The sequence below is a fragment of the Condylura cristata genome, unplaced genomic scaffold (genome assembly GCF_000260355.1).
Source record: "Condylura cristata isolate star-nosed mole 26May11 unplaced genomic scaffold, ConCri1.0 scaffold00022, whole genome shotgun sequence".
Lineage (NCBI taxonomy): Eukaryota > Metazoa > Chordata > Mammalia > Eulipotyphla > Talpidae > Condylura > Condylura cristata.
In genome coordinates this window covers 16,424,228-16,451,248 of record NW_004567123.1, presented here as the reverse complement: position 1 = coordinate 16,451,248, position 27,021 = coordinate 16,424,228, and the positions used below count along the sequence as shown (strand labels likewise).

Genomic DNA, 27,021 nt, shown 5'->3' with positions numbered 1-27,021 from the left:
GTAGACAGGCTTCACTTCTGGAATGGAGGTGGGTTATGAAGGAAAGAAGACAATTAAGGGCAACCAAGTGGATGCAGGGCAGCCATTTGCTGAGCTGGGGACTCAGTCTCTTTCAGGGGACCTTGTCCATCAGTCCCTGTAGGTGTGACTGTTTCAGCAGTAACCTGCCCACCTGTCTCTGACTCCCTCTGGTAATGAGGCTCACAAAGAGACCAGGTTTCCCATTGTCTCAGGCTTCTTCCATTTAGAGAGCTCATTAGTTTCTGAATCAAGATGCCAAATCAGCTCCTGATCAAGGACAACACTGATTTTTCCCCCTGACTTCAAAATAAGTTCGCAGATGATGTGTACGTGAAGCAATCAACCTTGCGCTTCCTCCCCTCCCAGCCTGTCAAGAGGGAGGTCATCTCTCGAGCTGGAATGGAATGCTGGAGCAAACAAAGGCCCTGCCGGCAAGTGGTCTGGCCCACTGGCCGCATTTTCCTCCTTCCAGGCACCTTGAATACCAACTCTAGGGTCAGCAATGTCCAATTTCAGGTTTAATTTTTTTAAAGAGAAAAAAAAGGGGGGGGGGGAAACAAAAAGATAATGGACACAACTGTTTGTTTGAAGGGTCTAAACTGAAAGGGGGTCTGGTGTGAGCGCAGGAAAAGCAAAAGGGGACAGGGAACGGGAAACATCCCGTTCCTGCAACTCTTGGTTCGCACAGGCAGCCAAAAGAATCACTTCAAGATAAATTCGGTATGTTCCTCAGTTGTACTTTAAACCACAGCACAGTTAGCGTCAGGGACACTGCCCAGGGAGGACTATTTCCCCTCTAAGTTGGTTCTGTAAGGAGTAAGGCTGTCTGGGACGGGATGCTGGCTGGGAAAGGCCTCTGTACTGGAGAAAACACAACTGGTTTTGGGCCTGGGGGATGTGATGAGAAAGAGACTAAAGAAAAGAGGGAAATCAAGAGCAAAAATTGCAAAGGACAATCAATCAATTGAAAAAGATTATTTCCCTCACTCCCAGAGAGTGGAAGGTCTCTAAGGGAGCAAGTCGGCTCTCCTCAGGTCACAGCCCGTGCAGCCATTCACCCTTTGGGGAATGGACGAGGCCTGCACTGCCAAAATTCAGGGGCACTTGCCTACAGGCCTGAGGCAGGGCCCGGTCGCTCGGGGTCCAGAGCAGGACACAGACCCAGCACACAGGAGGGCTTTCCCCTCAGGTGTGGGCATCCTCGGGTGGCAGATTCAGGGCACAGGCTGCACCTAGCTGGGAGGAGTGGAGGTGAGAGGGGGCCCAAGAGCACTTTGGGCCTCAAGCCTGGGGTGCTGCTGTATAGAGTTCCAGCATTTGAGAAAAACCCCTTAGTTCATTAGAGGTGGTTTAGTTACTCTCTAATAAGCAAAACTCTTGGAAACTAGAATCACTTCATTTCAGAGTTGGAAAAGGGCCTTAAGCCATGAGTCCAGAGGCTCATGACCTCTCCTGGTGCAGACTCCTACTGTGCTCAGATGGTTGCTATGAGCTCTGCTAGAGGAAAGCACCCACACGCCTGCTCGCACAGCCCGGTTTTGCACAGGCCCTGCAGGCCCTGCAGCAATTCAATGCTTTCACTTTGTAGAGAAGGCAGCCGAGGCTCAGAGGTTCCAGGTCACTTGGTGATGAAGGAATGGGGCCTCGGACCAGGAGAGTGCTTTGTCCCATGGGCACACTGCCGGCCTGCTTTGGGACTGTGGCTGACACTGCAGCAGAGGAAAAGGTTACTTAGAAAGAGAAATGTGTCTAGTAAAAATACCATCTCTTGAGTTGGCACAGTTCAAGAAACCATCTTAACCTGGCAAAGAGAGGAGAGGAAAGAGCAGAGATGCCTCAACTCTGCTCACCATTAGCAAATCATCTATAATTTAGAACAAACGTAAAGAGATGCGGATGATCAAGCAGACGTACCTCCTGGCAGCCTCTTGTAATTTCACGGGCTGTTTGGCGCTGAGGTAAATCAAGCAGGCATCAGCCACTTTATTCAGGTCACCCTCACCTGCAGAGAGGGAAACAAAACAAGCTCTGGCCTCAGACTTCACCTGGGATGAGCAGTAACCAACTGCTGTCTGGTGAAATCGAATAGCCAGACAAGATGCCATGGGCCTTTCACGGCATCCTGCAAGTAAAAACAACAACAACAACAACAACAAAAAAAAACCCCAAAGCAACATATCAGGATGAATGTGCATGAGTGAGAACAAGAATGACTGAAGGGTGTGTGCGCGAAGAAAGATGAGGGGACACAACTAGCCGGAGAGGGGGATGAGCAGGGGAACGGCAGAATGAATGGTCTGTGTCCAGGTGAGACTGGCGGGTACCTACCTAGGTCCAGTCTCTCGCAGAGGGGGCCCAGGCCCTGCAAGACAGCCAGCTGCAGCTTGAAGGCCAGCGTGTGGGAGTAGACTGGCCCGGCCCTGGCGCTGACGGGAGCCTGGGTGACGAGGGAGCCAGCCAGCTTGGGCAGGACGTCTTTGCAGAACCGGCTCCTGAGGAAGTCGCCACACTGGCCTCCCAGCGTACGCAAAACCTGCAGAAACAGCCCCTAGCCCAGTGACTGCACATCGCCAAGGCGGCCAGAGAGCTAAAAAATGTTTGGTAATTCAATTTCATCTAGGTCTCTGCTTGGAAAAAAATAGAATTACTGCTGTTAATTCCTTGCCCATGGTTTGTGATTCTGACAGTTATGAATTCGGAGGTCTCTGCTCTCAAGGCATGGCTGCTTCTAGCCATAAATACAGATTACATGGAAAATAATTCAAAGGAATCGGGTTGGATGAATAATATGATTAATACCTTATTTCCTCCCTTTTTTGTAAAGAGAGCTGAAAGCAGTCCACATAGATCATCTCTTGAATCTTCGTGACACCCCTCGAGAAAAGACTGGTCCCTTTAGCTCAACTAGCTGAGCCAAGCTGGACACCGAGGCCAGCGGCGGCACAGGCGAGCACCGTGAGGGCAGGCCGGCGGGGCCGGCGGGGTCAGGGCGGCCCGTGCTCAGAGCCGCGCCAGTCCCCGTCCCATCTGCCGCCTCCGATGCACATCACCCTCTTCATCTTTTGCAACAGGCAGTTTTTTGCATGTCTCGTTTTAAACTTTCTCTAGCAGAACATATTGAAAGGTTTTACCCCGCTGCACAAGACTGAGGATAATAGAAATTTCTTTAAGAATTGGTAAGCAAGGCATAACCAGCATGAGAGTGTCTGCTGACTTGGCAGAGAACAGGCGCTTGTTTCAAGCCCCTCAGCTGGCTGCCCGAGTGCTCCAGGCCTCAGGCGTCACCTGGGAGGGAAAGGCAGCCTCATCTTTATAGATTCTCATCTTTCTACACTCACTGTCAGTTCCTCACACATGTGAATAAGATTTAGCAAAACCTTCCTCTCTCTCCCCTCCTCCCCTTTCCTTCTTTCTCTTGTTTTCTCTGTACACACACACACACACACACACACACACACACACACACACACACACACACACACACACACACACACACACACACACACACACACACACAGACACAGCTGTCACTTTGTGTGTTTTGCTTTGGGCAAAAAAAATATTAACAGTTTTCTATGCCTTCAACGTGAGGTTGTATTTTGGTTCAGCATATGCCGAAGAAGCTGAGAGAAAACCAAAATATTTTGTGATTGTATCAGTGGAATTCCTGACTTCATTTTATGTTCCCACACACCTTTTTTCTTTGCCTCACCATCACGCTCACCTACTTCTAATTTATGTGTATCTTGCCACGGTAAACATGTCGCTGGTTTACCTTGTGCGCTTTTAGAACACCGAAGGATATACACAAGTATGCTAAAATGCGTTGCTACTACAAGCCAAACGAAGCCAGGGAGAGGAATGCCTCACATAGGCACGGATTTTGACTTCTCAAAGTATTTCACAAACGGTTCCACTCATCGCTGACGATGACACTATGTGAAAGGGGGGGCTCCCTGTCCCAAGCCCTCCTGAAAACAGGTGGTCACAGGCTTTGCCGCCGGGCTGGCAGGCGGTGCCCACTGCTGGAACTGTGGCTTTTTCATCTTGACTCTTGAAAAGAACATGGGGGCTGAACTCACAGGTCTAGGCTCTGAGCTCTGTGATCTTAAAGAAAATTCCTTAACTTCTCTGAACCTGGAGGCAGTCGTATCTACCTTGCAAGAGTGTGCTAATGAGGGGGACGGCTGCAATCACAGATGTTCACCTGCTTCTCATCTACTAATTCACTCTGCTTCACATTTCAAAGGAGGTTGATCCTTATTTTCTTCTTTGTGCTTATTTTTCTGTATTTTCTCCAAGGCACATGACATTAAAATCAGCTAAAAAGAGAACCAAGCTCAAAAGACACCAGCGAGCTCGGCGTTCACTGCCCCCACCCGGCAGGCTTGGCGGGGGTCACTCACTGCGCTGTACCTGGAAGGCTCTGAGCACTGCCAGCGGGTCATCATTTGTGAGTCTGTGCACAAGCGGGGGCCAGGCACGATGAGCCAAGGGGAGGAGCTGCTCCTTGTGCGAGTGCAGAACAACAACACACAAATCCAGCACATCCAGGACCTGAAAGAAAACAGGACTGATTTCAGCAGAGTTAAGGGTTGAAATCAGATACTGGCCCACGTGACCATTTCAGAAGAAAAAAATTTAGAAACACATTTTGTGAATATTTACTGTGTCCCGACTGTATGTCAAGCACGGCTAAGTAATAGGAACAAATCACATGTGCCTTTGCCTTCATGGGGCTTCCAGTCAAGGAGAATAACCTTACTCAGGTAATAGCCACGTTAGGAATTAGCAACTGTGTCAAAGGCTAGGAAGAAAAGTAAAGGGTGCAAATCCAAAGAAACTAAAAGAGGGATGTAAATTCTCCAGACTGTGGGAGGGTTTCTCTGAGGCAGTAACATCTAAAATGAGACCAAAAAGTGAGTAGGAGTTTGTCATGCAGAGTGAGAGAGTGAGTTCCGGGACTAGAGACAGACACCAGGAGGGCCTGGGGGTGGGGAGCTGTAGACTTCAGGCGGCTGGAGCCGGGCACCTGTGAAGTGGCAGAGGGGGGGCTGGACCACCAAGGCGGGCGAAAGAGTTTTTATATTGTAGTAAGAGCACCGGGAAGCCATCAAAATGTTTTAAGTAGGAAAGTGACAAGATATGATCCATGTCTGAAAAGGTCATTCTGGCTGCTGAGTGAGGAAAGTACTTGGAGAGGGAGAGAGAAGTGTGGAGGTGGCGTGTGAGGAAGCCACTCACGTCCATGCGAGAGGAAGAAAGTGATGTGGTCATGTGGTGGTGGCAGAGGCAGGGAGATGAAGGTTTGGAGCTGAAATGACTTAAACTGCTGAAAGATTCAATACTGGAGCGATGAGGAGGAACCAAAAAGAGCTGCTTTGGTTCAGGGTAGCAAGTGAGCAGATACAGGTATTGCTTACGGAGACAGGAACAACAGGAGTTAACTGAGGAGTAACTGAGAGGTCGCTGAGACAAAGTGTTACTTCTAACTGGAGAGGTCAGTTAGGCATCAGAGATGTAGGTCACCCTCAGAAAAGAGGTTTGGGCAGCCTGGATGTAAATGGGGTTTCCTGCCTCCCCAGAGAATGTTTTCTGAGCTCTTATATCTCAAAGCTTGAAGCTTCGGTGTCCCAGGAGGTGGTAACCAGTCAGCTCAGCGTTCCTCCCAGACAGGCTGCCCCCCAAGGGCGGGAGAGGGGAACAGTCAGTCAGGAGAGGGAAGCCAGCGACATTAAACTGAAAGCCCTCATGGGATAGTCACTATGTGCAAGTCCACTCTAAGATTCACCCCTGCCCTTGAGGGGTGAGTAGTTAGGCAGGACAGTAACAGATACCTCAGATAGAGTGGAGAGCAGAGCAGGAGAGTGGAAATGCTTTCGTGTCACTGACTGGCTTTGAATTTGAGTTCTGTCACGCAGTGGGCAAGTTATGTCATCCTTCATTCATTCAAAGACATGCATTTCCCTCTCTGCCTGGTTGGCTTCTCCTCAACCTTTTAAGTTTTAGCTTACCTGTTACCACCTCAGAGAGGCCTTCTCTAACCTGGTCTAAATCAGAACAGACGCTCTTATTCAACAAGACTTGGTGGAGTAGGCTTCCAGTACTGTTTGCTGCATGGGTGCATTACTGTTTCTTACCACAGAATCTGTTCACTGCCCTCATAGCATTTCCTCAACTTGCATGTGTATGTTGTGTGTGACCTTTTATCCCCACAACAGACAGGGAAGTTCCATGAAGACAGAAACTACATCTGCTTCATCTCCTTCTGTCTGACCTGTTGCTCAGTGAACATTAGTAAATGAATGAGCATACACGCCCACTTGGCGGTACTTGGTTCCTATTTAAAATCTGGAACTCAATGCGGTAGAAGCTGAGACTCAAAAAGGTAAACTTGGGTGTGCAGGTCTGATTCCAAGGCTGAGGCTCTTAGCGGAGTGTGTGTCGCAGCTACGAGGGCAGGCACTTGGCTAACTCGGTGACCAGACACCTACCATCAAGTCCTGCATGCCGTGGACACGCGACAAGTGCTTTCTGAATGGCACAGATGAGTATTAAGAAGTGTCTCTGGGAAGACTAAACAAATTCCACAAAACACAGGGCCCAAGACTTGAGATAATCCGTGGATCAGGGTTTCCTAGCGCACCACCCCTGGGGGGTCCGTGTGCTCCTGCCATTGACAGCAGTTCACCACGGCGGCTGTGTTTCTCCTGCTGGGGGGTGGAGAGAACTGGCCGGTGCATGCTGCTTCCTTGGGGGTACAAGATCTCCCCCAGGTGATACTGAGGCTCTGCACCCATTCCCACCCCACCTCACTGTCCTGTTACTGGAGTCACTGCCATTTAGCTTAAGCCTTTGCTGATGCGGATGCTGCTTGGGCATCTGCCAGCAAACGAAGATGTAAGATTAAGAAAGTATTGGTGTTTTTCCTAGGATGAAAATGGGGACAGAACCAAACAGAGATAAGGGCTAGCATTAGCCTTGGAAGAATGACTACTTCAAAGTATTAAAAACTGCATCCTGTCTTAAGTCAGCTTAGAAAATGATACCCTTCCCTAAGCAGAGGGCTTTCTTTTATTTTGAGAGCCAGTGAATCTCCAAAACTTTGTGTTTTTTTTTATTCCACAAAGGGGACTCTGCTCCCCTTTGGCATGTAAGCTGCTACAGAGATGTAGCTTGTCACCCCACAGACAGGTTCCTCTTGAAGCTCTCCCTTGGCCACCACACATGGCCCAGGAGATAAGGGCAGCTACTTGCCCATCTGTGTCGTCACTGCCGACCAGCCCAAACTCTGTCCTGCTGTTGTGTGAATGCAGGGAAAAGGCTGCACTGACCTTCAAGCGGATTTTCAGATTCTTATCTGACATCAAGTGGATGCAGCGCTCCATTACGTCCACAGCAATCTGGATCTGCACCGGCAGTGCTGGCTGCACGCTGGGGCCGGGGTCGTCCTCGTCCACTTTGGGAGGGGTTGACCGCTCCTCTGGAAGAAGAGCAGAGCAGGGGACATTGCTTTCTGAGAGAGGTCCGACTCCAACTTGATCTCCCAGCCTCAGATTCAGGAGGACTCACAGGGAAGAGTCTGAGAACTGACTTTAAGGTTAAGCTATGAGTCAAATTAATTACAACAGCTAAAAAGTAGGGGAAACCCTCTGTCACTCAAGGAGGAATGATTATGTAGAAACAACATAAATCTATGTTCACGTAAGAAGGATCCTAATAAGACCTTAATGACAAGGGGAAACGCTTATGGGGTAACACTAGTGAAAAAGCAGGCTACGTTACTGCACATGAGTACTCTTACATAAGTTTTTGCACTGGAAGAAGGACACCAAAATATTAAGAGATGGGGTCATGACACAATAGATGATTTTCATTTTCTCCTGTACCTCTTTTCTAAATTTCTGTAAATAAAATTTTAAAATAAAAACTTAAAAGAGGGATATAAAGTTGTCCTTTGGAACCCCAAGGCAGGACCTTTCCTGGTAAGCTTTTGCTGTGCCCTTCACTCTCTTTCACTTCCTCTTTGGTTCATCATGGACTAAAGGGGCACCTGTCTGTGTTTTCCACCAGCCTGCAAGACCTTTTGCTGGTCAAGATGAAGCCTCATTCCGTATGAGACAGAACCAGGGTAGCGTGAAGAAACCAGGGGTGGGGTTTCACAAGGAGGCCTCGTCTCCACAATCCATTAGCAACTCCTCTCTTGCTGTAGTACCTCATCTGAAAAGGGAATAAAACTTGCATACCTCATATACTTGTTGAGAGGAACGCCACCAGCTATTATCACTGCCTAGAGTTGTGGTTGCATGAGACAAGTTTAAGTTTGTAAATTAAAACAACAATAAAAAGACTTGAGAGTTGAAAATCAGGCTAAATTCCTATCCTGAAAAAATGTCCTCTGTCTAATTATAGCTCCAAGCTCCCCACACCCCCATTACCGGTTGTGTTCATTTCCATTGAGCTGAACATTACTCCCTTAACTTTTTCCCATTTCAATTTCCTCTGGAGGAAAAACAGAATCTTAGAGTAGCAACCACACCTGTCTAACAGATGCTAAAAAGATAAATGAAAATGTGTTTGTAGAATGCTTGGATTTCTTGGAGAAAGGACCTCAATACACAAGGTGCTTTTATTGTGCTTAAAACAAAAAACGGATGTCAAACCAACACAACACGAATGTTCTATATAACGCCAAGTGCATAGTATGTGCTTGATGAATGATAATTATAAGAATGATAAGGCTGTGTTTTCCTTCCCAGAAAAGGGTCTGTTGTTTGAAATTCTCCAATTGTAGAATGCTATTTGAAGGATGTGGATTTTCTTTTTTGGAGGAAAGGTTTGATTCATTCAGTCCGCTGCTAGCAAACATCAACTCAAACCAGAAGATCCTAATCATGAAAGAATGGATTCCCTGACAATACTAGAATTCAAATAAGAAGGGTAAATCCGGATTATGAAGCATCAAGACGCGCCCCCCTTCTTCAGGGCTTCCAGGTTTGAGTGAAGGGTGCAGTTCACAAAAAGGAGAATTGGGTTGGCTTAAGAAACAAAACTGAAAAGAAAAAGCCTGATAGATTTCTGATCAGAAAACTGTCTCTAGGGAGAGTGATGACATGACTCCACAAAAATCATTACTTGGGCCTTGTGCTGCTTCCCTGCTATTTAGAAAGAATTTGCTGCGGTTAGCTGCAATGAGCTACTATTTCCTGTTATCCTGGAAGCATTGGCTTCAGTTCATCAGAGTCTCAGAGCAGAGATTGCCGGAAAAAAAAAAAGGAAAAATGAAAAAAGAAATCTGCTCGATTCCAACCTAACAAACTAATTTGGGACTCAGTTCGATTTAGGATAGTTCTGAGACCACCAAGCTCATTATGACTTGGCATTTTATATTTGCAGAGGAGGTTCTAATAATTTATTAATCCTTCCGTGACCTGAAGCTCCAGATTGAGCTTGTGAATAAAACAACAGGCCAGAGCTTCAACTGGACTGAACTCCCTTCTCCTTTATCATATAAATTGGTAAGAAAAACACTGAAATCCTCTACCAATAAATAAATGGACAAAGCATCTGAAGAGACAGTGGGCATAAACTTATGAAAGAAGCATACATAAAGGTGTTCAATCTGCCAGTAATCAAAGAAATGCAAAGTAAAATAACAAGAACTATTTTTCACCCATTAATTAAGCTAGAAGTAAAATAGCCACTGTTGGCAAGTATGGTAAAACCAGAGTTAAGTACACTGCTATAAGAAGATGTAAACTGATACAACCTTTCTGGAAGGCAATTTGGCAAGGATAAAATAATGTTCGTATCTCTGACCCAGAAATCTCACTTCTGGGATTTATAAAGAACTATGCAAAAAGGAAGAAAAGGTCATGTGGACAAAATCATCCACTGTAGCACTGTTTTTGCATGAAAAGCTGGAAGCAACCTAAATTTCCCACAGGGGGATGGATATTTAGTTGCAGCTATTAAACCATTAATTGTGAAAACTCTATAGCAACATGGAAAGTTATTATAGAACTAAGTGCAAAAAGGGCATCACGCATTAAAACTATGAGCGCAACCATATAAAAAGATGCAATAAACCAGAGTGGCAGAAGACTGCATACAAAGTGAGACTGTCTGTGGTGGGGTGGTAAGTGACTTCTTTCCAAACTCTGTAATGCTATTTCTTTTTCTTCTTCTTCTTCTTTTTTTTTTTTTTTTTACAGTTATGTGTTTCAAGCTAACTGTAAAAAAGAATTTTCGGGCCCTCCCTGGTGACACAATGGGTTAAAGCACAGCACTACGAAGCTAGCCGCAGCCGCTTCATCACAAGTTCAATCCTCAGCCAGGGAGCTGACCCACATGGCACCACAGACCTCTCCTCAGCCCACTGCTCCCCTGAGCAGTGTATTTCAGTCAATCCACCTGTTCTGTTCCCCACTCTGTCTCTGGTGCATCATCTCACCACCCCTGCACGTCTGGTCTGTATACCAGTGTATGCACAAATAAATAAATAAATAAATCTTTAAGAAAAAAAAAAAAAAGAATTTTCAAGAAGGAAACAGTTCAGCCATAAGAAATAATAATTACCTTCTTCATGATCAGAATCGGAGACATTTCCATCTGCCACATCCTTTTCCTTGAGGTAGTTCAGCAAAAACTGTTCAATGTCGTCAGCTGTGGTGGTATTCTTCTCGGGTCCTTTCTCCAGGACTGCTGGTCCTGGCCTCAAATGGCTTCCCTCCTCCCGTACACTCTGTTCTTGGGGTTGCCCAAGACTGTCTGTGTCTGGAAACCACTGGGCTGCAAATAAAGCGTTATATTTTTTGTTTTGCACTGTCACTCATCTTTGTACAATAATTGATCTCTCCCCTCAGGTGCAGAAAATAAGTAACAAAGAGCACCCAGGTCGCTGACAACAGGCATTAGTGCTTTACCAAAGGATGTTCTCTCCTGCTGCCGCTAAGGCCCCTGCATTACCCAGGCTCTATTGGGTTCTCCAACCTTGTCATGTACAGCTCCTTACTTGGTCATTTTCTAGTTGCTCTGATGCATCAGGGGCTCTCTGGTCCCAGGGCATTTGCATGTGATATCTGGAATCTCTTCCCCGTAGTCACATCTGGTTAATGTCAACTTACTTTTCATGTCTCAATACAAATAAAACTTGCCCAGTAAAGTTATCCCTTATCTCCCTTCCCTAATCTAATTAAGGTCCCTTGTATCCTTAAAGCACCATGTCCTTCAGATCAACACATCATAGTTATTCTATTTATTTTCTGCACTGTTAGTGTTGGAATCTCCTCTTAGACTCCATGCCCTCCTACTGATCACCACTGGAAATTCAAAATGTCCTGCACGGAATGGGTGCTCCACACATATTCTGAATGTTCTGAAGTGTTCAAGGGACAAAAGGCTACACAATTCACTGCAGAAGACAAACTCCAGTCTTGAGAACGGACACAGTGTCATACATGTATTTCTCACAGACGTACTGAAGATGGGCACTTTATTTCCAAAGCTTTTCCTTCTTTGGCCATATACCAATACTTCTGATATTCACCACAAAAATGAACCTTATGTATCATGTTCGAACCAGTGATTTTCAAAATGGGCTTTACAGATATGTCGCAGGCTCACAATAGGGCAGGTGCCATGAGACAGCAGGTTAACAAGGTGGTAGGTTCTGGATGTCTAGCCCCTCTTTAACTAGGGCAATTCCAATTTCACCAATTTCAAGTATTTTTGTATACTGGGGATCACCTGGGGTTTCACTTGAATAGAAGATCGTAATACCAAAGGAATGGGACAACCAAAAGAAACAGCCTGAAAGTCCTTCCTTTTGAGATAGTAGGGGTGGGGTAAGGAGGGGGAGAATCTGGTAAAGAAGGCAAAGCAGTAGGGCTGAGGTAAGGAGGGGGAGAATCTGGTAACCTTTACACTCAGGTAGCTACTTTTTACCAGGGATCGGGGCTTTCTACAGAGCCAGAGCATCAGGGGAAGGGAGGTGCCAGCGCAGGAACTGAGAGCAGCAGAGTGGGAATGCCAGAGGTGAGGCTCCAGCTGCCCCTGGAGGTTTGTGTGTGGGGTCGCGTGTGCCCTTTCTTCCATGCCCCATCCCCAGGTCCACCGTGAGCGCTACCGGCTGGCATTCCCAGCTGGCTGAAGTCAGGATCCGTCATTATACCGAGAGTAGAAATATCGTGATTATTTCCAGATTTAAGGCTAGTGTTAACCATTAGTCTTTGCTCACAAATAGCTTTTAAACATATGAAAAGAAGATCAACCTCACTCTTAATGCAAATTAAATTATAATAAGGTGCTATTTTTCTCCTATTGGATTAGCAAAGATCAAAAAGCTGGGTAATACACAGTGTGGGTGAGAGCATGGCAAAATTGGCACTTTCCTTATTGCTGACGGGAGTTAAATTAGTATAACCTCATTGGAGAGCAATTTGATACTGTCTATCAAAAAATTTAAATGTACTACTCTCGAAGGCAGTATTTCTCTTCGGAATTTGCCCTATTGAGATTCTTAGACACGCTCAAAATGACCTACAAAGATACTCATTTCTTTTTGGAGGGAGCCTAAGACGGGGAAGCAGCACGGCGCCTGCCGAGCAAGGGCTGCCTCCAGCCCACTCGGAACACCAAGCAGCCCAGCCTGCAGTGCGGAGGTGGCGCCGCCTCCCATGCCGAGCATGCGCACACGCGCACGGCCGCTTTCTTATTTTCAGTTGTCCTATTTTTTTCCTATTTAACCAGCCTGCCGCCAGCAGTGGATGCCAAGCAGTAATTTATCTGATGGTTCTTACTCTCACTGTGCTACCTAATGCTTTTCAATCAATGCCTGTGAAACACGGTGCTTATGGTAACTCAATTCCCTAAAACACACTCTGGTTCTTTAAAGGCTTCTGGGAGGTTCTCTGAGACCACACTTCCACACTCATCCCAGAGTGTCCATGGGTTCACCAACAAATGGCTCTGCCAGCGTGCGGCGAGCTCCTGACTCCTGCTGACGGATGGGGCCACCTCGGCTCTGCTGACCATCAAAACGCAGATGTAGCCTCTTAGCTCGGAACTTTGGGGAAAGCTATCCCTGATTTGGCTTTATTCCCTCTAAGGCTCTCAGGTCAATCTGAACCATCCTCATTTTCCTCTGCAATGGACACCCCTCCTCCTCCATCCCCATTAAAGAAAAAGTGCTACACAGGATTTCTCTTTGAGAGATTACCACAGACATCAGCAATTCAAAGCAATTCAATTTTTTTGGCCCAAACTGACATACCTCCTGAGAGGAGATATGTAATAGGCCTTTTCTTAATATATTTCTTCAATCTCAAACCGAAATGTAGTAGGATTCCCTAAAGCACTAGAAGTCTGGGCTAGATTTGGACTATGGAAGCCAATTCGTGTTTAAAATGTGTAAGTCGTCCTTCTGTGACCAGGTTCCTCTTGGTCAGTGCTGATGTCCCAGGGACTAGCCCAGGACACAGGTGTTGGAGAGGCTGCAAAGGAACATCCAAGCCCTTTCCCTTAGCCTACATGGTCCTGGAGAATCGGTCTTTACACACCTTTCTAATTGAACCTGCACCACTCTCTCCACAATGATGTTTCCTCCATTCTCCAAAGACCATTTTTTTTTTCCTCCAGGCCTTTGTACCTGCTATTCTCTTGCTCAGATGTTCTGGAAACCACAAAGAATGTACCAGCCCCATGGATACAATAAGCCCTTTTCAGGGTCGGGCCTAAGCTCTAGCATCGCTTCTTCAGAGAGGCCCTACCTGACCTCTCTCCTTCAGGCAGCCATCCCGGTTCCTCCCTTGCACTGAGTTGTCTTATTTTCTTCACAGTGCTTACTAGAATCTGAAATGGTCTCCTTATTGATTTGTTTACTTGTTTCTCTCTTGCAGAAGCAAGAATGTTCCATGAGTTATACATTATGTTCACTGTATTCTCATTACTTTGCAGTGTCTGACATATGGCAAGTACTCTTCATCGAATGAAGAACATTTGCATTAGACCAACAGTCCAGCTGAAAAGTTCTTTTTCTTTCTAGTTCCAAACTTTGCCATTTTAATGGCCGCTAACACCTCCCATAGATACCCAAAAGAAACGAAGGGAAGAAACGCAAACCAATTCACAAAATTAAAAGGTTAAAGGCAAGTGTTAGACCTGATTTGTCCAACAGGGCAGCCACTAACTACCTGGGACTATTAAAATTAAAATCTTAGCTCCTCGGCTTCATTAAACACCATCGTTAGTGGCTGTTGTACTAGACAGAACAGACACAGAATATTTCCATCATCACAGAAAGTTTTAGATTTTCTGGGGACTGAATAATTCACGTCATTTCTGTTTTCCAGCAGCACAGACACTGCTATCTCTAAGTATTATCAGAAGCAGTTGGCATGTCGCAAAGAACAAAGTTGTTATAAATTCTGTCTTTGAGCATTACTGTAACGCGAGTCAGGCTGTGCAGGATCTCTCTGAGCCTTAGCCTTTTTTTAATCTGTAAAGTAAAAGCGTTTATGTTTAGTTTGCAGCGTTTACACCACTGGTGTAGATCAGGAGCTCAAGAGGGGAGTGACACTACTAAAAGAATGTTCAAAAGAAAAAACCAACCAGCAATGGAACTCGACTATATCATGTGGGACTGGACAGACGGCTGTTCAAATAACGTCCTGCGTAATATAACCACAGATAATGGGGGTGCAGATCAGGCAAACTAGGATACAGCTGTCCCCCAAATTAGCATGAAAAAGGGTTCTCAATGTACCTAATGCTGCCAGCAGCGCATGCAGCACACTCACAAAGGAAGAGGCTCTCTTGTCATAAAACTGGTCCAGGGTGACCAAGATGTCTTGAACCACATCTGCCACCAAAGGAAGCAGACGAGCATCTGAGTTCCGCAACATGACTTCCAAGACCTTTGGGGTGTGGGGGTGCAGAGACAGATGACGCAGATTTAAAGCGATCCCGTTCACCAAGTAGTCTGAATTCTGATTGATCAGATCTTGCAGGGAGTCATAGCCACAAGCGTGACAAATGTCCACCATGGCACCGGTAGCTGCCTGACTGATGAGCAGGGTTTGGTCTCCAGCCTTCTCCAGGACTGGATAGAGGGCTGACATCAAGAGCAAACGAAAGTCTTCCCCTAGTGCATATGCAAAATGGCCAATCCCTTCCAACTGGATGCATATTTGCCAGATGTTACTGTTCATGGAACAAACAGTGGGATTTGGTCTTGAAAAGGAAGGGAAAGCTGTAACTTGGCAGGTCTGGGTACCAGATGTGATGGCCTGGAGGCTTGACTGCTTCATCAGAAGCTCCTCTCCCATTTCCTCAGCCTCAATACAGGTAACCAAATACCAGTTTTCTTGGCTTGTGTATTCTTCTAACAGAGATATCACAATCTCTTTCAGTTCCTCTGGGTTTGTTCTATTATGTTGTTCATGAAGATGTTCCACGTCTAGCCCAGCAGCCCCTACAACCAGTTCATTAAGAATCATGGCAGCTTGCTTCCGGTAGACCACAGATTCATGGTACAGTTCCATAAAGTGATCCACCAGCAAATAGAGGTTCCCATAAAAACCAAGAAGCTGACAAACCTGCCTCAAGAGCAGGAAAACTCGCTCATCGGAGAAGAAGCGGAAATATCTCCTTTGCATTTGGCTCCGTGTCTGCGAGGCTGACAATGTTGGAGAAGTGCTCAGATGGTCAGAGTTGCAACGCCGCTCTTCGACGATTTTGACGTCAGCTACATCTAGTTCTAGAACTTGGATAAGTGCTTTGGAAAGCCGCCGCAGGTGGGCCACAGAGTTGAGGACAAAATTCACTTTTGGGCCCAAGAGTTTCAGATAACCGAGTAACAAGGAGAGTGTGGCAAATTTGCCCAGGTCATCCTGAGAGTCCATCAGGCGGGGAAGCGCTGTGGCAAGCGAGTGCAGGTTCTCTGACAAGATGTCAGCAAGGGCTCTGTTGCCGACCACTACTTTCTGATCTGCAAACTGTTTCAAAACCTTATTGCACCGGGCTTGAACTTCAGGACGCTCATCATTTACTAGTCCCACTAAAGCTTTTAGAAGGGGACCAGCACAGTCAAGCAGTGACTGACTGCACTTCAAAAGAAGGGCCTCGACAAGTTCTATCAGCTCCAGCCTCACCCTCCAGTGCGTGTGGATGGAAACACACTCAATAATCTTTTTAATCAGGATAGTCAACTTGTCGCTGGTATTTTTTACCCACTCGGCTTCCCTGCGAACCATCAGCTCTGCGACTCTCTGCTCCACTGCAGGTTTTGCTTGGGCCTTTGAGATTCTGCTGAGCTGTTCGTCAGCCATAATGAAGCTCACAGTCCTGTAAAAGATGTTCAGGGAAGAGACAACGATGCTGTGCCCTTGTTTAAAGTCTCCTGTGATAACCCTGGTCAGTGCAGTTGAGATTCCAGGTAAAAAACAAGCAAACAAATCCCCCAGCTGCTTTTGCTCAAGTTCATCCAAAGACCTAGGGTGGTCTTCACAGTCACACTGAAAGAGCAGAACCTGTAAACACTTTAAGGCAGCAATTTTAATTTGCTTTGATTTCTCCTGCTCTGTTAGGCCTAACAGTAGAGACACAGCAAATCCTAAGCGAGGAAGAATGGAGGGTTCGTAAAAAGTCAGAATGAGGTCCCCATAAGCGGAGTGCATTAATGTGCTGAGGCCCTGAATGACAGCCAGCTTCAACTCCTCGGACACGGCTGCAAGTTTTTGGGAGTTAGGTGAATAGAGACAAGCGGAGAGTTCAGAAAAGAGTTCCTGCAGAAGCTCTTGTTCCTTCACACACGTTGAGGAGAGGACAAATGTGAGGCATTCCACCACGCTCTGGACCAAGCGCTCTCGTTTGGGACCGGGGGTCTTCAGGGCAAAGCGCAAAGGGAAGAGGACGTACTGCTGCAGCTCCTGGAGGGCAGAGTCACTCACGCTTTGCAGCTGCGCCTGCAGATGGTGCACGTTCTCCACCGTCTGGGTCTTTGTGAGCTGGACACAGACGGGACGTAAGATGCCAAAGGCCTCCTCAGGGGTATCAAAAACTGCCATGGTGCCAGAGGCTTCTTCTCACTGTGGAAACATCCTGCAGGTTGGAGGAAGGAAGGAAACTTCAGTGACGAGGGTCAAGCTCAAAGTACATTCAGGGTGCATTTGCTTCATTCAGTCAACACTCACTGGGGACTTACGTGCCAGTCACTGCAGAAGGCATGGGGAGCATATGCACAGTGAAATACAGCCTGCTCAGAAACAGGATAGGAAAACAAGAATTAGGATAGGCTACGCTTCCATCCCTGGGTGTGGAAAGACTGTGTCATAGACCAGGGACGGCCAGGATGGGCTTCACAGGGAAAGATGCTTGAGCCAAGACCCGAGGGAGGAAGGAATAGGACTCTGTGCAGTGCTAAAGAGTTTGGTTTTCACCTGGGGTAGTGATGGAAAGCCACCGAAGATTTTCAATTTTTTTAAAGAAAGTAAAACAATCAGAGTAAAATGCACTAGTCTTTAGAGCATGGATTTGTATATATAGTGAGACCCAACTAGGCACCACCCAAAACAAGACATAGAATTACTCTAGGCCCCGCAGAAAACTCCCTCATGCCCCTTTGCAATCAATTTCTATTTTCCCTCTCAAGAGGTAGCCACTGTTCTGTCTCCTATCAGTATGGATTAGTTTTGCCTTTTCTTGTAGACGAATACAAGATGTCTTAAGCATGGGTGGGTGATACGTTCAACTTCATGCACCAAGAAGAGTGCCTGGCACTCAGTAACATGAGAGAAGGATCGCAGCAAATAGCAAAGAAGCTGAGCAACGTAATACCAGGCCACCTCTGTTTTCTGTGTCAGGAGAAATTCAAAGCCATGGCTGACAGTAGATAAGACAGGGGGTAAAGAAAGGACTTGAGAGAAGTAAAAGTCTCAAATACTCCCTTTGTGGGGACAGAGCGTGCTGGAAGACATAAAAGTGTGGCCCAAGGGTACTGGGAACTGGGCTGAAGCAGGAGGCCGTAAACACGCACAAATACACAACGCTGGCTTGGGATGCGGGCTTGGGACGGAGGCTTAGAGCTCACCAAGTTCTGTTCTTGTTTCCCTCCCTCCCTCGCCCTGCTCTCCTTCACTGTCTCCCTCTCCCAGCCCCTCCTCCTTTTTCTGGCCCTACTTGCGAGGGGATTCTGATTAGACGATCATAAGAAAGCATCTCTGTTGTCTCTCTCTGTCCCTAATCTCATGAACCCTCCTGCAGTTGGGCACAGGGCTGGCAGGTTAGGTGGCGCCTGCGCAGTACAGACAGAACTGGTGCTGGGATTTCCCTTTGGGTAGAAGGTTCAGTAGGCTCGATACCCTGGTGTCTAGTTCACAGAGCTCCCACGAGGAAGGGCAGAGCTGCTCTCTGCGAGTCTTCTGCAGGGGACAGCTCCTGGTCTCCAGCAAGCAGGACAGGAAGCAGCTGGGCTCTTCTTCCCCCAGGTCGGAGAACGCAGTATAGAGGCCAGAAAGCTTTCCTGGGCACGACTGACACCTAACCTGCACTCTGGGGCTTGTACACCAGAGGCTGCTCTGCCATCCCAGTCTGAGGTGCAGGAGGGAAGATAGCCAGTGAATGGGGTGCAGCTGCCCTAGAGGAAGGAAAAGCCAACAGCGCACCCTTTGAGGTGGTGAATTTAAATCAACAGACCCACTAAGGACACAGTCAAGAATCAGAAAGACAGTAAGACCAATAACACAAGTTCAATTAAAAAACAAAAGACATTTGTTAGAATAAAAAAAAAGGATTTTCCATACCCTGAAAGCTGGGGTGGGGGAAAAGAACTGTTAACTGAGATCCAGGACAGGGCCTGGGAGATCTAGTAGAACACACTTAGAAGGCATACAAAGAAATGGAAATTGTGAGACCTGGCAGGTAGATAGAGGTGGGGTGAGGGGAGGAACTAACATGAAAATGGTGGGGAGTTCTGGAATGAGAAAAGCAACAGATGGAAGGACTAAAACAAATAGGTACCCGAAACCTTTCCCTGAATAACATTTCCCCAAATAAGTCAAGGTGACTTATTTGGATACTGAAGAGACTTATGTCTAGTCATATTTTGGAAAAAATTCTGAAGACTTGTGCTTTCAAGGAAGAAACAACAAATAATTCACAAAATAAAAAGAGACTGACTTTGGACTTCTCATTTGCATACATCTACTGGGAGACAGTGGAGTAGCACGAACTGGCTGCAAATAGAGGACCGCCGCCGCCAAGCCCTGCACACAACCAGGATACTCACCTGTGGGGAGAAAGGGGGGCCAGACACTCCGAACAGAGGCCGAAAGCAGGGAGATGATGGAAACTTCCTTTAAATAAGTTGTCTAAATGGACGCCCAGTATAAAAAACCAACCAACCAACCAAACATTTAAAATCAGCGAACCCCTGGTTAAAGAAGGTGAGGTCAGTGGCCTGGTATCTGAACCCCCCTTTCAGGACTTGAAGATGATAGCCTAGGGTACCTGAACTGTGCTCTCAGATTTGGACAGAAACTACAACAGCGCTAGTGAAATGGGAACAAACAATATATCCGAAACAGAAATCTTTCTTGTTTGCTTTTACTTCCACTCCTTTGATTGATAGTCTTCACCTGAACTGGAAACCAAAGAAATCTCTCTGCTTTCTTTCACCTTCTCTTAATTCCACCATTCCCTTCACTGTCACCAATTCTACTCCCTCCACAGCTTTGCAACCTGCTGACGACGACGAGCTCTTCAATGCTGTGCCTACTGGCACAGCTTCCTCTCTGATCCCTGGTGCCTTGTCTTGTGCTTGCTCTATCGATTCTGCTTTCAAGGAGGATACAGCAGGGGACAGCAGTCTAATGCTCACGCTAGCTAGAAAGTCAGGAAATTAGAAAACGCAGTTCTTAAAGCAACACATTTCTCCTCACACTGTTCACAGGGTCAGTTATCAATAGCTATTTGCTACTGTTAAAGTTGTTTGCTGCTCCTGGATGTGACTCAGGATCAAGGTGTCAGATGTCATGAGGATAGGCTGAAGGCTCACCAGGAAAGAAACCAGTGGCTTTTTAGTGTGGGCATGTGGGGCTGCAGAGACAAAGCTCCAGTCTTCAGGGATCTCAAAATACATGAATTCTGGGGAAAGGGCTACTCAGAGAGAGAGAAACCCAGTAGAAATTCTGGTATTCTTCGAAGCCAAAAAGGTTTGAGGACCTGTAAAAACTTGACTGGTTTTTCCCTGAGACATTTGCCAAATTTTGGAGCTGTGTGAAGAGGTAAGCAAAAGACAATGCTGAACCCTTCAAAGGATTTTAGAGGCCTTTCAAGGTCAAGGCGACAAAGGGCCTGATAGGCTCTCAACTGACACTCCTGGAAGATCACTGTATACAAGGATAAACCAGAGTTAAGAGTCAAACTACAGAAAACCAAAAATAACAAGAAAAGCCCTAAAAGTATGGTGCATAAAATTGACAACTAACTGCATGGAAATGGCGAACCCACAACTCAACAGAATGACATCCTGAAAGTGCGGGAAGAAACTAAATACCAATCCTGACTTCTGCACCCTATAAAAGCATTTCTCAAAGCTAACAGTAACATAAAGATGCTTTCAGACAAACAAAAACTAAGGGAATTCATTGCTATGAGGCTTGCACTAAAGGAAAAATTAGAGAGAAAACATAAGGAAACATAAAAGCAAATAAGTAGGTCAGTAGAATAGGTCAGTAGAAAGGAACTTTACTGTACAAAACAATTGCTATGTCTTTTGTAATTTAAGCATATGCATGCGTGCAGATATATTTTCATATAAAACTGAAAGGCCAGACAATACTGCACGGGGAGGAGTAACTGGAGTTGAGTGTTCTAAGAGTCTAGAATACCAGGAAATAGTAAAGAATTTTATTAGACTATAACATATCAAGAAAGAAGGTGGAATTCTGCAACGTAGCTCCAAAAGAATTGTAAAAGAATATATTTGAAACAAGTTCAGGGAAGAATAAAAAATGAGATAATAACTATTTCTGATTAATCAAGAAGGTAAAAAACAAGGAAAATGACAAGAGGCAAAACCACGGATTAGGTCAAACAGAAAAGAGTAAGAGAGTGGTCAGAAGACCAGCCAAAGAGTGATGTGGTGACTTAACATCACTTAATAGTGGCGTCATTTCTCAACAGTGGCACTGCTGACATTTTGGCTAGATAACTATTTGCTGGAAGAGGGCTGTCGTGGGCACTAGGGGGCTTTTCGTAGCATATTCTGTCTCTGTCCACACAGGGCAGTGACACCCCTCCCCCATTAGGTTTAAGAACCAAAAATGTCCCCAGACACTGCCAGATGACTTGGGGAGGACAAAAAACATCTTTCAATGAGAACCAGTGATTGTCAACATAATCCTATCCAATCAAAAGCCAATAGGATTTATGGAGAAAGTAACAAGATTTAAACTCCTAACCTGGCAAGAAGCATACATCCAAGGAGAGTGATGTAACTGGTTAACTGTGGTAGTATACATTCTTATACTGTCTGACTGCAAGACTACTGAAAGGCACAATAATTAGAGGTGGTGTGCTACTGGCATAAAGAAGGAAAATGAAATTAATGGACTGGCATAGAGTCTAGAAACAGCTCCTGCAATATAACAGAGTCCAGATATTGACTCTCATATTTGACCAGGGAGGTTCCTTTTCAATTAAAGGTGTTGGCTATCCACATGAAAAAAAAAGTCCTGATTCCATCTCACATCAGATGTAAATATGAAATATAAAACAATGAACGTTTCTAAAGAAAACAGAAAACATCTTTGTGATCTTGAAGTAGCCACGATTTCTTAAGTAGCAAACGAGGACTAACCATAAAAAAAAAGGAAAAGCAAGACTACATTAAAATTAAGAAACACTTTTCATCAAGACCCTATTAAGAGTGAAAAGACAATGCATAAAGTGAGAGAAGTTATTTGCTATGTATCTGACAAAACACTCATCTATAAAAGATTTTTAAAATAAATTATTAAGGGGGAAAAAACAACAGAAATGTGGAAAATGACTTCAAAAGGCCTATCTCAAGAGAGGCTATCCAAGTGGCCAATAAACATGAAAAAATATTCAACATCATTAGTCAGGAAAATGCAATTTAAAAACATAACAAATTATCAGCATACACCAGCTAGAAGGGAAACTGAAAAACAAACAAAAAAAACCTAGGTATTAGCAAGGATATTAAGCAACTAGAACTCTCAGTGCTGGTTAGTATCAACTGGTACAACTACTTTGGAAAGCCCTTTGGCGATAACTGTAACTTTAAAGGTAACCTATGTTGCATTGTGATAATAATTCCACTGTTTGATAAATACATACCCAACAGAAATGTATACATAAATTTACCAAAAGGTGTGTTATGGAACACATTATCCACAATTACCCCCAAAGAAAACTCCTGATGTCCATCGCTAATAGAATGGGTAACTTGTGGTATTCTCTCAGTGGGATACTGTGCAGATGAAGGATTACCACAATCAGAGTTCTTTAAAGGAATGGGTATTAGGCTCAGAAATGCATAAGCCAGTTTTCTGGTTTAGGTAGGAAGGCAATATAACTGCTACCTTGCCTTGACTATAAAAGTTAACCATACAACTTTATGGGAAGATCATGAAGTTACACTTGTGTGACAATACATCAATTACAGAAGGAATTGGTTAGCGATGTAAAGCCTTATGAGTCCCAGATCCTATCCCTATAAAATGCAATGCTGATTACTGAAAGTGGTGCCGTGAAGTTTGATGTTTATATAATAGACCGCAATAGAGGAACTCTGGCCCAGAGGGTAGTACTGGGATGAGACATTCAAAGCAAGTTGATTTTCTGGGTGAGGGGAGAAAATGACCCAGAGTTCAATTATGGGAGACAGAATCTGACTAAACCTAAGCCTGAATAACCAATTCTTGACTGCTAAAGGCCAGCTACACCTTCCCGAGTTGTATGCACCCCTTCTACTCTCACAAAAAGGAGGCCCTGAAGAGGGAGAGGAGATTTGAATTCAGATACAGCACATGAGTGAACCCATCTCTGCTGGCAGCCTCTTCTCTGCCTCCCCATTTCTCTCTGCCTTGTCATAAAAATCTCTGGGTCACAGACTACAGGTGGTGAAGACCATTGGTACAGGACAGGCTCTGACAGTTTATAATAAACACTTAATAAGACGTTAGATTGCAAGGTACTCATATCAACAGTCAAGAAGTAAATAAAAAGCAGGGAGAAAAAGTGCAAGTGGAAGTTGGAAAAAGAGCAAATGTCAACAAGGAGGTACTCACGGAGGGAGAAGGATGTGTGTGGAGGAATGGGGGACTACACACTCGAGACCATGTGGGAGGTAAAATTCCTGTCACAAAGGGAGAGAAGTCATATCCCCAATGAGGTGAGAGACAAGGTTAACAACAAAGTAGCTTCAAGACAAGTGAAATTATGCCTCACACAGGGGGACACTCCCATTGAGGTAACTTGCTTGGGCCACTGTATCTGCTGTTCAGTCAGACATTCACTTGGCTCCCTCTCTCACACCTTTCAGGCCTATGCTTGTAAATTCTGCAGCCGACTCTGAGCACCTCTATTTAAAAGTGCAATCCATCCTCGTTCTTTCCCACCTTGGATCCCCCTAACTCTTTTTCTTTCTTGAAATTTTCCTCTACAGCATTTAGTGCCAACCTTCACCCAGATTGTCTAGCTCCTGATTTACTGTTCCTCTCCCCTCATGAGAATTTAGGTACTACGAGGGCAGAGACATTTAACAAATTTATTCTGTGGCTCTCGCACAGAGCAGACATTCAAGAAATGCTTGTTGAATCAATAGCTATGCATGGTCCAAAGTCTGGTTCTCTGGTTGGCAGTGTTATCAGTGACTTCACTGGATTCTGGGTCAGTTATCCCTTAGGGGAAGTTTTTCTCTAAAGGTAATTGATTTCATCTACTGTGTGAGGATCTTGCTAAAATCATTCTCAGCAGCAATCACAGCTCTAGATCTTGGCTATACCGCAGCCAAGGTACAGGGTATTCCTAGGATATGGACAGAATGAGTATGAAAATATGACTCTGACAATCTGGGTTCTAGTTTTAGCTCTAGCGTATCTGGCTAAGGCTTTCAATGTTTCTTCAATTGATAAACTTGATGATAAACAGTCTCCAAAACTTCTAATTCCGAATAGCCATCTTATTCTGTGTTTAGAGCCCAGAAGAGAAGGTCAAACATAAGAACTGCTAATGCAAGTTCTTCAATAGAAGAGAGTATTTGTTGGGGGGGGGGGGGGCAAAAAATAACATGCCAGGCAGTGTAGGTAATTTTGTAGGTAAATTCCTCATGCACCAGCTAAGTAACAAAAGGCTCAGAGGTGCTATGTGATACCCAGGGAACGAAACAAGCAATGTCAGATCTAGAATGCATCTCATCTTGTCTGACTCCAAAGGCTATATGTGCTATTTATCCACTATACCAGAAATTCCCAACCTGGTTATCATCAGTCAAGGGGGACAATATAAGTACAGATTACTGAGCCCCACTGCAGATCTTCTTGGAATCTATTTTAAAAGTTTGCAAAGTGAGTCTAGTGACTAAGCAGGTGTGCGACTCCTACACTGTACACACCACAGACACTCTGCCTTCGAGGTGTTGAAAACATGGTCAATGATCCTCTGGCAGAGCACACTGGAAGGGCTACCGACTTGGGTTAAAGCGACTGGGTGACCTGTCGCCTCTCCGACAATGGTATCTGTTTTCAGTGTTGCAGCTTCACTTTTGCTTTCCCCAGCATCTGGACAGTGTCTACCAAACAGTTCCCAAATGAGTAAAAGACGCTGGATAAACATTACACCTTCAGCATCCTCTGAAGTTTTGTTGATTCCTATTTATTCTTTCCACTACCTAGAACTGTTTCTTTAGTATATATATTGTGTCCTATACCATGCAAACCTAGAAGAAGGACTGGAGATACAAAGTTCATTGGAAAGTATCTTCCTGCAAGGGGGAGAGTGTTGCGGAACACTAAGTATACAAAATAGAAGATGGAGGAGAAGAAAAGGAGACTTTCCAAAAATCCTTCCGGAAAACACTCTAGACTTCGTTATTATAGCTGTCCTCTACAGAACACTTGTGCAACAGTGACTTGTGATACACTCGTTGCCCCCCCCAAAAAAACCTTTCTTTCAGTTTGTTGAAAAAGCCAATTTGAGAGAATTGATAGCAGTGTGTGTTCTCCAACCACAGCAGAATCACTAATAGAAAAACATCTCTAAGCACCTAGAAACTAAAAACACACTTCTAAATAATACAGAAAAATAAGAGGAAAGTTCAAGGAAAAAAGTACATGGACATGAATGAAAATGAAAATATAACATACTGAAATAGGCGAGACATAGCTGTAGTTAAGCGAAGAGGGAAATTACTAATACCAAATACATACTAGAAAAGGGGAAAAGTCTCAAGTTAAAAATCTAAACTTCCCAACTTAAGAACCCAGCGAAAGGCAAAATAAGTCCAAAGCAAGCAGAAGGGAGAAAATGATGCAGAAATCAATAAAACTGAAAACAAAACAAAACAAAACAAAAATAGAGAGAAATCAATGAAACGAACTGGTTTTCTGTAAAGATCAATAAAATGGTCAAATATCTAGTCAGATGGATGTGAGCAAGTAAGAGCGAGAGAGAACAGCCACACCAATGTGTCAATAACACTAAGAAATGAGATAGGACTACAGATTATAGAAAATACATGTAAATTTCACAACCTAGAGGAAACAGTAAATTCCTCAAGAAAAACAAAATTCGACAACTCACATAATATGAAAAAGATCATTTGAATAGCTTTATAGCTATTTTTAACAATAACAGTTTTTATTGGGTGGGTCTTATATTTGCAAATTGGGGGGCATATTTTCAGGTAAGAGTCAAAACGGTCCTGAATAGCTTTATAATTCTTAAGAAACTAGAATTTGTCCTTTTAAAACTACCCCTATCCCACCAGAAAGTGAAAAGAAAGAATTCTCCAGGCCCAGATGGTTTCAGTGGGGACTTTTATCAAACATTTAAAGAAAAATCAATACCAACTCTACATAACTTTTTAATGGAGGAGGGAACCTTATCCCATCCATTTTATGAAGCTAGTACAGCTACCAATATCAAAACCAAACCACACATAAAACCGACACGTTGGTTTCTTTCATGAACACAGATGCCAAAATTCTCAACCAAGTACCAGGAAATATAATTCAGTGGTATATATAAGAATCATACACCATAAAAAAGTAGCCCTTCTCCCAGTGATATAGGTGGGCCCAAAAGTAATGTAACAGGCTAAAGAAAAATCACGTTTACATCACCCTGAGTTTTCAGACCTCTAACTGTCCATGTGTGCTAGACATCAAGTCCTTTTCTGTCTACATCTACTGTCCCTATGACTACCAACCTGCTTCCTTGAATTCCAGACTCATAACCCTAATCACTGGTGAGACACTCTGCCTGGAAAGGCATTTACAATTGGGTACGTTCAAATCTAAACTGTTCTTCCTCTCCAGATCAGCAATTTCAACAATCCAGTAAATGAAAACATTTTTATGGCTGCTTAGGCGAAAATCCTTGGGGTCATATTTATCTTTCTTTTGTGCTTCTCATGTAACTTGTCACCAAGTCCTGTTACCTCTTTCTTAAAATATCCCTTGAATCTGACCTTTTCCCATCACCTCTAACCTGATCTGAGTAACGACTGCCCAGCTGGTCTTCTGATTCTGCCCCTGCACCCTCAGAGTACACTGTCCACTCAGCCTCAGTGCTGCGCCCATTCTCAAAATCATCTGAAGTAATCTCATTCATTCAGAGTAACATTCAAAGTCCTCATTGCTGTCTACAAATTCCCAAGTGATGTGGTCACTTACTACATTTCTGAGTTCATTCCTAGTCTTCTGGTTATCACTCCAGCTTTATTGCTTTCCTTGTTCTTCAAAAATGGCAACA

General features: G+C 44.7%; 1 protein-coding gene across 1 annotated transcript in view; it reads right to left on the bottom strand.

Moving 5' to 3' along the window:
- TTI1 (TELO2 interacting protein 1) overlaps positions 1-27,021 on the bottom strand; it is a 39,176-nt gene that overhangs the window by 10,398 nt on the left and 1,757 nt on the right. Inside the window, exons 2-7 of the mRNA XM_004686951.2 lie at positions 14,786-17,121; positions 10,600-10,812; positions 7,356-7,504; positions 4,438-4,578; positions 2,350-2,554; positions 1,936-2,023 (exon numbers count right to left, since the gene is read on the bottom strand). Coding sequence (XP_004687008.1) covers positions 1,936-2,023; positions 2,350-2,554; positions 4,438-4,578; positions 7,356-7,504; positions 10,600-10,812; positions 14,786-17,087 — 3,098 coding nt within the window. The 5' untranslated portion in view covers positions 17,088-17,121. The remainder of the gene's footprint in view (positions 1-1,935; positions 2,024-2,349; positions 2,555-4,437; positions 4,579-7,355; positions 7,505-10,599; positions 10,813-14,785; positions 17,122-27,021) is intronic.